Source organism: Manacus vitellinus, unplaced genomic scaffold, assembly GCF_001715985.3.
Source record: "Manacus vitellinus isolate BGI_N305 unplaced genomic scaffold, ASM171598v3 scaffold_48_pilon, whole genome shotgun sequence".
NCBI lineage: Eukaryota > Metazoa > Chordata > Aves > Passeriformes > Pipridae > Manacus > Manacus vitellinus.
The window spans coordinates 5,959,851-5,971,087 of NW_021940593.1; the positions used below are offsets into that span (position 1 = coordinate 5,959,851).

The window sequence follows — 11,237 nt, forward strand, 5'->3', positions numbered from 1 at the left end:
GACTGTGTTCCCAAAACCTGGGGGTGTGGGGAGGGAGGGGCAAGCCCCAAAGCTGCCTTAGAGTGGGAGAATTTCTGGGGTTCTTTTGGATGCAATAAAAATGCTGTAAATTAAAAAAATCGAGGCCTTCTTGGCTTTCTCCCTGAACCACTGCAGCGTATACACAAATACATGTATTTATACACACAAATGTGTATTTATATATGTAAATATACATGTATATATACACAGATATATATTTATAAATTTATGGCTCCATGTGTGTATGTATTTGTATATATGGAGCCATAAACACTTGTAGCCTGGATTAAGACTCGCAGGGATCCCAGTCACTGCAGACCTGGGTATTTTTAAGGTTTGGGCATCTTTGTTGGTTCTTTCCAGCTCTTTCCAGTCATGGATGCAGCTGGAGGAAAGGCAGCTGTGCCACCAGGTTTTAGGGTCCCTGCTTACCCCTCTTAGTCCAATTTCAGTGCCAAGGTGATGCTGAGCAGGTTGAGCTGCTCAGCAAAGGCTTAAAAGCACAATTGATATCAGGACATTTTTCTTTTTTGAGGGAAAGGGAAGAGTGAAAAATGAAGTTAATCAGATGCAAATGAGGGGTTCCAGCGCCCCTCCTGCCCTCACAGTGGAGGGAAAGGAGCCTGTGGGAGGTGAGGGGGGAAGTCTGGGCTCCTGCCCGGATGGAGGGTGATAGAACAGAATGGGAAGCACAAAAGCAGGAGCACACGCTCCGTCTGTCCCAGCTCCCCTTTCATCCGCTGCCAGGGGCGGGAGGCGGCAGAAGCTCAAAGGTGGAGGGTGGAAAGAAAAACAACATTTTTAAATAGCGAGCGCTGCTTTTTCTTCAGCCCCAGTTCCCAAGGGCTCCCTCATTCTTTCTGTCTCAACCATGCACATTTTGTGTTTACTTTTTTGTTTATTTTTTTTTCTCAGGCAGAAATACCTGCCTGAATGTTTTGTCCCTCGCTGAGTGTTTCAGTGTTTGGATAATTTGCTGCTGATGCAGTCAGACAGTTGATCCAGTGATTTCAAGAGGCTGTCGATGCTATTTTTTTGCTCTTATTTTTCTTTTTGACAGAGCACATCCTTTCTATCCTCACATCACCATTTATTCTGCCTTACTAAAGCAATTACCTGCAGGCTCCTTTGCTTTCAGCCAGGCTGCAAATCCATCCCCTTCTCCTGTCCCAGCACCAACCCTTGGAAGTCCTGCCTATTAGCCCTGTCTTAATTAGGCAGAGTTTTTAATTGCTTAGGAAATCTCAGCCTCTTTAATCTTGGTAATGAAGGCTGGAGCTTTGCACCACCTGGTTTGAGGGGCTCAAAGGCTTCTTTCCACTTTCCCACCATCCTAACAAGCGATTTCCAAGGCAGGGATAAAGCAATTGCCTGGGAAAAAAAAAATGCCTGGGAGATGGGAATATGTTCTTTTCCCCAGGCTGGGAAGGCAGAAACCCAGATCCCTTTCCTGGGTAGTAAGTTAAACCTGACTCTGAATGCCTTGGCTCTACCCGGCTTTTCTGCTCTGAGAGAAAAGATTGGGAATTCAGAAAGCATTCAGCCAGAGACAAAGCAAACAAAGGGTTACATATCATATATATAGATATAGAATAATTATAGAGTGTGTATTACACATTTTAAATGCTATGTATAATGTATATAGCACACATTTTATAATATAGACTGTGTGCCTAATATAGATTTTATATATTATATATAACATAATGATACAATAAAATACACCTTCTAGAGTTATTCTATATAGTGTATAATATAAATTCTTTATCATAACAACCAGAAGCAACCTGGGCTAGTGGAAGGTGACCCTGCCCGTGGCAGGGGATTGGAACTAGATGAGGTTTAAGATCCTTTCCAACACAAACCATTCTGTGATTCTAGGATATAAAATATGTATTCCATACTGTATAGAATATAAATATATATTAAAGAGGCAGCTATTAGTAGGGTGGGGTTAACGAGCTGACCTCCAGCCTCATTGGGGTATATTCCCTGCCAGGAGCAGCATTTCATCCCAGGGAGGCCCCAGCAAGGGTGGTCTGTGGACTAAAATATTTACAAAAGAAGGAACTCAAATAGTGGTTTTACACTAAAAAAGCAAGAGCTCGTAGATTGATTTTATTGATTTTCACAAAAACCTGTTTTTCTGCAGGTTTCTGACCCTTGCTTAACTGCTGTATACTATTTCTCCACTCTTTCCATCTTGTTCAGGGCCTGGAGAGTGGGAATACGGCCAAGGGGATCTGAGGTTATTTTGGGGCAGAGAATTAAATATTTAAATCCCAGCCAGCAGTCCTGAGGGATCGATTGCAGAGCAGGAAGTGTGGATCCGTGGCCGGGTTTCTGCTGTGTCAGTCTTCATCCTGGGTCTGCATCTTGTGTCCACGGGTACAAAGGGCACCTCTACAGCTCTGGGTGCCATCACACTTTTTTTGGGCTTTGCTTTACCTGCAATCCCTCTTTCCCAAACCTGCAGAGAAAATGGGAAAGAGCTGCAGCCATATGAGCCAGTGCTTTAGGGGTGGGATGTCCAGGCTGCCTGAGGATGCAGAGCTGGGCTCTGTGTTGCAGCCAGACACCCCCTGAAATCACCTGGTGTTGTGCCACTGCATCACTGTTTGTACACACAGGCTGGGGTGGGTCGGGAAAACTCTTAATATCCCATAAAAAACCCCAACTCATCCCTTATTCTGCCTGTGGAAAATGTTCTTTGTGGCACTGAGGATGGTCTTTGTGGCAACAGCCCTGGTGGAGCTTGGAAGAGGTGAGATGTGGGGCAGGAGAGATTTCAAAAGGGGTCCAGAGCTGCCTTTGTAAATAGTGCTAGTGGGTCTTTGACCTGTGACAGAGAAAAGGAGATATATTGTGTGTGTGTGTGTGTGTGTACATATATATATATATATATATATATATAGCCATAAGAGCCTTGCCCACATGCACCAGGCTGGATCACATTTTTTTCCCAGAAAACCCAGGGTGCTGCATCCTCATTGACTCCTCTCTCCCTTCATAATTAAAAAAAAATTTATATATATATGTATATACACACATATATATAAAATGTTAACCTGTAACCTGTAACCACTGGCAGGGCTGAATGCTATTTGCTATCCATACAGGCTGTCTTTTAAATCCCTATTAAAATATATTTGAATATAAAACACTTAAGGCCACCTGTGCTGAATGAGGGCAAATTGTCCTCAGGTAGGACCTGCTTTTAGCCCCTCCCTGGGAGTAAAACCCCAACCTGGGGCACCTGTAGCCCCTCAGTTTCCACTTGTACTTCCCTCCACGCTGCTCAGGAAGCCTGGAGCACAGAGCAAAGGAGGGACTCTTTCTCCTGCAAGCCAGCATACCCTGGATCATCATCAAAGAGGATTTTTTGGCCAGTTTGGGAGCCCAGCTCTGGCGTCGTAAAAGCAGTGAGTGATTTTATGGCTTTTTTTTTTTTCTTCCCTTTCTTTCTGGCTGCAGCGTGGGGGGAACGTGGCAACAGGGCTGTTTGTAGCTGTGCTACTGGCTAATGAGTTTATATTTTAAATGGATAGGCTTGTAGTTATTAATGCTTCTAATTTGCCTTCCCATCCCTGAGCGTTAGGGGTATGCTGGTATGTCCCTTCCAGGGTTTTATCTCCTAGTAAAGGTCATGAATGAGGTTACAATTAACAAAATTATACATATATATATATATAATGAGACATGATTAACCTGTAACCATTGGCAGGGCTGAATGGTATTTGCTGTCCATACAGGGATAAAACCTGTCCTCTAAATCCCTTTTAAAATATATCTGAATATAAAACACTTCTTAAAAAAACAGAGGAAAACTTTTTTGGAGCTAAATAACCCCCCTGTGACTCCATCTGTGGGAAGTTCAAGGTCAAAAGCTGCCCCAGAAGTGGGGGTGTCCCTGAATTCCTTTCCCCTGTGAGCACATGGGTACAGATGTGTTTTCTCACTGCTCAGCTTTTGCCTTTGGTGTAGCTTGTTTAGTGTGAGGAGTATTTTAGTGGAGGGTTGCACCACGTGTATCCTTGGATCAGCTGCCTCCTTCCAGAGAAAGCAAAGCAGGGTAGTAACATATAAAATAAATAAATACGTAAATTCATTGTGTGGGGAGTGAAAAAGTGGCAAGAAACCTCATCCCAACCACATCATCCCTCTGTGAGATCCCCCCCCCGAATAAATCAGCCTGTGGGATCCCCTCCATTTTAAGGTTATGAAGTTCTTTTATTCCAAAATGTGCAAAAATACAGCTGGTTTTGGCCAGATTTTTCCTTTCTGCATCTTTGCATCAGACAGGGGCCCTGGCAAAGGAACCTGTCTTTGGGCTTAACAGAGGTAAAAGGAACAGAGCTTCTCTTACCTCAGCCAGGGGTTTTATTCCTCCTCCTCTTATGGGTGAGCAGAAATCCTTGGAAGCTTAACTTCACGTGCCTTTATGTTTTTTCATCCATTGAAAAAGGAAAATGCTCTGAGGAGCCAATATTCCATTGGCACGTGGGGCTGCAAGGGGAAACCTGCCACAGCCCCAGCTAAATCATCACAGCTATCAGGGGCTTCAGGGCTGTGGGGTTTTTTTTTCTAAAAATCCCCTTTATTTCTATTTTTCCACCAAGCTGGGGCAGCTCTGCTTAATATAAAGTGCCAGCTGTACCCAAGTCCCACAGACATCAGCTTTTCAAGGACCAGCTCAGGAGCTGCTGCCTTTAATTTTGGTGAAAATCAAGAGTGTTTGGGGGTAGGTGGGGGGATATAATTTCTGTTTACAGCAGCAGGGAGGGTGCATGGGAAGAGGCATGTGCTGGCACTGGGCCACTGTGCATAGCTCTGGACATAACAGCTCTTAAAATAATATTAATAATAATAATAATTTCCATGTTTTCCTTTCTGTGATGTCCCTCTCGGGCAGAACCCCCTGACGAAACTGCTGGACCTCTGCAAAGGGAGCCCATCTGTGTTTCATTTTACAGCTGAAGAATAGTAATTAAGATGCTTTTGCAGAGCCAGGGCTTGAAGAACTAAAAATAAAAGCCATATAGGCACAATACCGGAGATCTGAGCATCATAAACTTTCCTTTCCCCCTGTTTTCCCCCTCCCAGCTCCATTGGACCCCTGACTGTGGCCAAGCTTCCCATTGTTTTGGGGAGCAGAGACGGGAACAAATCATGGGATGGTGCAGAGAAGGGGGATTTTGGGCTAAATCCATAGGAGCCATGCAGTGCCAACCTGTGTAGAGGGTGGTGGCAAGGGGAGTTTTTCCAAAGCTCCAAAAATTAGAGGCATTGTGCAAAGCATCAGGCTAGGCTCTCTTCTTGTGACAAAGTGTGTACAAACCAAGGTCCCCAGGCCTGGAATGACTTTCTTCCTTTATTTCTCACTTTTCATCCATGGATATTGCAGGGAGGGAAAAGCAAAAAGCAGCTGTTTTTTACCCCTCCACCACCTCAGGGTGCTTCTGGCCCCAGGCAAATGAAAAATTAATTTTGCCCAGCTTGAGCTGAAAGCAGAGATGGGGCTCAATGAGATTCACTCGAAAGCACTCGCTGGCTGATGGGGGGGACATGCTGGAAGGATAACCATCAGCTGAGGGGATGAGCAAGGCCCTGGGGGACTGGGAAATGCTCAGCAGTTTGATTTAAGAGACCAAAAAAAAAAAAGATTTGGGGTTTACATGGCAGTAAGCTTCATTTTAGTAGGAAGGTGATAAAAAATTAACAAGGTGGTCAACATGTGGAGAGGGAAAGGAGCATCTGGGGGGGTGCTGGGTGAGGTTAACCTAGTTTGTGTTGTGTATGTGTGGGAAAAGCACGAAGGGAAGGGCTGGGGATGCCAGGGTAGCAGGGATAACCTCCCACCAGGCAGCCTTGTGGCACGGGGGTGTTTGGGCAGGGCCAGGCTGTGCCGAGCCCCGGAGCCGAAGAGATGCTGGTGGGATGTGGTCTGAGCCGTGGCACAGAGAGGCTTTAACACCCCCTTGGATCTACCAAGGATATGGTGCATGTGTTTCTTTTGGATGCCAGAGCCACGAGGTGGCTTTAGGGCTCTGTGCAGGCCCTGTGTTTTTGGGAAGGAGCAGTTCCATGAGGAGCCCCTCACCCCCACGTCTGGGCTGGCTGGGCTCAGTTAAACCGAGGTGCTGCTGACCTGAGTTCAACAGCTGCTGCAGCTGGGCTGTGTGTTGTGTTGCAGCTGGGCTGTGTGTTGTGTTACAGCTGGAAAACAAGGACTTTTGGGGGTTATTTTTTGCTTTCCCACCGGCGGGACCCGGCCACGCCGGCAGAGCTGTCTCGCAAGCCTTGCAGCGCGGTTCCTAGAAGGAGAGCAACTTTTTCCCTCCTCTTTTCCAAGCCTCTGCTGCTGACAGTAGGGGCTGGAAAGCGTCCAGAGCTGTCGGTATAAATTTCACTGACCTTGTTTCACCATCCCTTAACTCGCAGTTCAGTGTCTCCCATCAGCCGGGACCGGCGTCGACTTCCACTTTCTGGCTCATTTATCCCTTTTTTCTTTTTTTCGGTTTTACGGTTCGGTTTCCTGAGCTTGTCTGTTCATCCCTGGGTGGGCAGGGGAGTGAGGGGGGACTCCCAGCCCCTAAAAAACCTCCCAGCAAGGTTGCCAAGGCAAACATCTTGCAGGAATTTGGAGATGCAGCTGTAGCTCAGTGCTCTGCTTGGGAAGAGATGCTCGGAGGCGCAGCGTGATGTGGTGAGGTGGGATGAGGGAAAAGATGCTTCTCCTTGGGTTGGGCTGAGTGCAGGGCTCTGATCCCAGAAAACGCTGCCTAGGTGCCATCAGGAGATGGACTTTGGTAAGATTTGAGCTCCACCCCTGTGATGGTGCTGGATGAGCACCTGTATGGGAGATTGTTGCTCTCCGGAGGGTTCTTGCTGTCTTTCTTGCATTTTCCACAACCTCCTGTGATAACTTGATGACATATTTGCTGTCCAGATGATTCCAGGGGTTTGACTGTAGGGGAATGGTCTCATGCTTCATGCTGGGCTCACTGAGGAAGCAGAGGAAGACAGCTTTTGGAGATGTGGGTGAGAGGGTAGGAAGGAAAATTCATTGTTGTTTCCTATCCTGGCTGGACCAGCTGCTTTGGACACTCAGCTCTCCCTTTTTGGACTTAAAAAAGAGGATTGGGAGCTTGGGCCCTCCCAAAAATCCACAGCATCATGTGCTTCTTGCTCCCTAGGTGCTAAATCCGTATGAAAATATTAATTTTCCAGCTCCAGGGAAGTCTCACCTTAAAACATGGTGCTGCTGCCACAGCATGTTTGGGGCCTCGTGGGAGAACTTTGCCAGTTGCTGCCATTGTCACTTGGCTTTGTGATAGCATCCAGAATCTTTGGAATGTTGGCAGGAGGCAGGATATATGAGGATTAATATTTTCCCTGGGTGAAGATTGTGGCTCTGAGTTTGTCCAAGGGACCTGAGGGGTGTGCAAGGCAAAAGAACGTGGCTCTGCTTGTGCACTTCTGGATGAAAAGCCCAAAAGCTTTTATGTTGTATCCCTGGACCTTTCTGAAGGATTAGGACAGCTAACTGGATTTTATTCCAGGTGCACCATGGGCTCTGCATCACAGCTAGGGAAAGCACCAGCCTGAATAGGGAGAGGTCAGAGATTGGAGAAGTCTCAAGGGACACAGCAGCTATCTGTGCACAGGGAAAGAGTTGTAGGAAAGCCAGGAAAATCCAAGTAAACAGTACAAAACCTCCTTGGTGTAAGCAGCTGCAAGAAATATTCAGATTAACCAGGAGGAAAAACTTTCCAAGACAAGAAAAGCAAGACATGAATTAAAAAAAAAAAATCTCCTGGGGGCTTGTGGAGGCTCCCTCCATCTTTGGAGGTCTTAAAGCAGAGATTAGGGAGAGATCTGCCAGGAATGATCCTGCCTGGGGGCAGCCAGAGAGCAGATGATGTGTCTGTCAGCTCTCTGCCTCCAAAAGCGAGGCTTGTGCTTCTCCTGCTCTTCCTGCTCTTCTCCTGGATGAGCATGGCATGTTTGGGACCCTCCTTGGTGGTCTCCTAGCAGGGCTCCTAAAAATCCCCCTGGAAAGAGCTGAAATCCTAGAAAATGGGTGGGTTTTGGCTAAGGCTTGCTTTAGAGAGGGAGGGGAAGATGCTCAGGGGTTTTCCTCTCCCCTCCTGTCCCCGCTCTGCAGCAGTGACTATTTTCTGGTCTAATCTCCTGGCAGCTCCGCGTGTCTGAGGGATGAGGTCATGCTCACTCACCCACAGCCTGCCCTGCTCCTGCTCCCATCCCTCCAGCTTGGGGAGCAGGGTGGGATTGCACTCCCTGAGAGGGTCTGGGTCTGTGCACAGTGGGATTTGGGATGTCACCCTCACCAAGCATCACCACAGACCTTTGCCTTGCTCTGGGCATGGATGTGTTGCACCAGGGCTGGGGACAAGCATCGGCGCCCTCGCCCATCTCACCTGTGCCTGGGATGCCAGTCCATCTCTCCCAGTGCTCCTCCTTCTTCCAGTGGCTTTTAAAACCACAGGCTAACCCAATCAGCTGGAAAATGTTTTTTTCCCCCCCTTCTTCTTTCTTTTAACTTTTTTTTCTCTTTGGACCACTTCTTGCCTGCAATCAGCCCATGGGGAGGAGGAGGCTGGTCATTGCGCAACCTGAGTGCAGGGACAGCTGTTCCAGAGCCTTTGGGATTAACAAACAGGAGGTTTAAATGTCTGGGAAGAAGAAATGTGGTGACCTGTGCCTGGAAACAGAGCCCTGGCTTCTTGCTTGGGTAGATCCCCAGCTCCTGGCTCATGATATGAACAGAAAAGCCAGTTTAGGTAATTGGTGGAGATTGCCATGACTTTATTAGCACTGATGCCCTCCCCTACAGGAGGTTTGTATTGCTGAGCAAAACAACCAGTGCCCATAAAGACACAAAAATAGGCCCCATTAAGTGTGGTGGGGTTTTTTGTTTGGTTGTTTTTTTCTGTTTGTTTGTTTTGTTTTGTTTTGTTTTTTCCTTCTAATAAATTCTTCCAGCCTTTTGTGAAGGTTTTTCCAGCCCTCAAATTCAAGATTAATTGAATTTAGGGGCCAATAGCTGCATCTACTGCTGGTGGTGGGGGATCATTCTGTGTGGAGATTTAGGGCACAGTGCCCAGGTTCCAGCTCTGAGTGGTACCTGGTGGGATGGGCAGGGCTTGGGCACTGCATCACTGCAGGATGGGCAGAAATTGGTACTGCCAGATCAAAATCAGGCTTTGGGAGCACAAGCTGGAGCGTCCTAGAGGAAGTCTGATTTGGGGTTTTAAAAGCAGCAGCTGTTGTCAGCTTTCTTCTCTGGAAGCTGGAAAGAAAAACTGCTCCTCCCCAGGCCTAGAGGTCACCTAACAAATGGGAAAGTCCCCAAAAACATGTCCCTGGCAAATCTCAAGGCTGCAGAGAGGAGTGCCTGTTGAATCAGAGAGAATTACAAAGTGTGTTATCCATGGAGGAAATGGGGGCTTCAGATAAAATAGCACTGGAGGAGGGGAAAACAGGAAAAGGCTCCATTTGGACTCCAAAACAGAAAGGAAAAGGTTAAGCCTAAAGTCAAGGAGAAGGGTGGTACAGAGTTAAAGGCAAAGCCAGGAGACAAAGAGGAGAAGAGAGGGGCCAAAGCAAAGGGGAAGGACAGGAGGGAAAGGACAAGGAGAAGCTGCCTTGCTGCTTTGCTCTCACCATCCTCTCTTTATGATGGGAACTGGGAAGGAGAAGGTTGGAATGAACAAAGTTTTCTTATTTAAATGATGGTGTATTGATAGAGGAAAAAGAAACGTGCAGCAGTTAATCATTTAGTATTTCCAGCAGGTAAGACCAACAGGTAGGGCCGTGTCACTGCCAGGGTGACAAAGGAACATCTCGGCACCCGGGAGCCCAAGAAATCCCTTTGGGGGTTGTCTTTTCACCGTGCCCAGCTTGTTATAGGTACCCAAAACTAATGGGGCAACTTGTGTGTCAGTTCATTGCCATTGTCATCAGCCAGATTTATGCTGCTGAAGCCAATGGTTTGCTAACACCAGGGAGACACTAAAGGTCCAGAGGGACTGGATGAGTTCGTGGATCTTGTGGAGGAAGAAATAGTTTCTGCCTCTAAAAAAAACCAGTAAAAATTAAATGATGCTTTGCAGAGCTGTTCTTCACAAGTAAGGCCTGCCCTTTATTATGTGTTTTGTCAAAAATCCAGTTAGTCCCAATAAGGGCTTGTTCCAGCTTTAATGCCCTAACAGGTATGTGTCTGCTGAAATCACCTGAAATGCTGGGAGCACAAATTCTTTTTCTGTCTTTCCTACAAAGAATCTCTTAAGAGATCGCTTCTTATGTTTAATTATAGATTGCACGAAGCAACAGAAGCATGCAAAGCCTTAAACTGGGAAATAAAATCAGTTTTTTCCAACTTGAAATTCTCTAGTTCAAGTCAGCATATTCATCTCTCTGGATGCATCTTGTGGTTTTACCTACAGGGGGTTTTGGGTTGGATTTTCATCACTGAGGCCTCAGCCTCCCAAAACCCAACTGAATCACCCAGCTAGAAGGCAAGACTCTCCACCCTCATCTGCAGTGATGCTCTGACAGAATTCCTTGTGGATGACACGACTGGAGAGCGATGAAGCACCGCTTCCCTTGGCACTTCACCAGAAACGGCCTCAGCAGGACCGTCTCCAAGAGGTTCCCCATTCCCACATCTGGATCCTTCTTCTGGCACCCAGCAACCCCACCATCCATTCACATCTGCAGTGAAGGTAAGCAGGGCATTCCAAAGGTGGCTTCTCCCAAATGATGGTCCTCTCCTACCACTCCTGGCATCACCGTGCTGGTGGGTTGGGAGAAAATCTCCAGTTGAAGTCCTACCAAGGAAATCCAATGCAATAATCCTAAGGATAGAGCTGATTGCCCATCAGCTTAGCACGTTGTTTTCCTTGCTCGCCTTTCCCATTGTGCTCTGGCTTCTGTGGCAGCTTGGACAGCAAGGTCTTCAAGGCAGGGATTACCTCCTGACACAGGTTTTGGGTTGCTCAGCCCCTGGGGCCCCAGCTGAGTATAATCCACGCACAACCGGTGTTGCAGCAGTCCCTTCCCTGGGCTTGGCCTTGGAGTCCTATCCAGAAGGAAAGAATAGCTGGACACAGCAAATGGAAACAGCAACAGAAGGTGTGTTCCTCTGTGTTGATCAATGGCCCATCCCTGGAATTGTCCAAGGCCAGGTTGGA

At 47.1% G+C, this 11,237-nt stretch overlaps 2 protein-coding genes across 2 annotated transcripts in view; both read left to right on the plus strand.

Moving 5' to 3' along the window:
• Nucleotides 1-2,268, plus strand: part of PALD1 (phosphatase domain containing paladin 1) — a 16,218-nt gene extending 13,950 nt beyond the window's left edge. Inside the window, exon 17 of the mRNA XM_029962611.1 lies at nt 2,233-2,268. Coding sequence (XP_029818471.1) covers nt 2,233-2,268 — 36 coding nt within the window. The remainder of the gene's footprint in view (nt 1-2,232) is intronic.
• A 477-nt stretch (nt 2,269-2,745) lies between these two features.
• Nucleotides 2,746-11,237, plus strand: part of ADAMTS14 (ADAM metallopeptidase with thrombospondin type 1 motif 14) — a 38,091-nt gene continuing 29,599 nt past the window's right edge. Inside the window, exon 1 of the mRNA XM_029962612.1 lies at nt 2,746-2,785. Coding sequence (XP_029818472.1) covers nt 2,746-2,785 — 40 coding nt within the window. The remainder of the gene's footprint in view (nt 2,786-11,237) is intronic.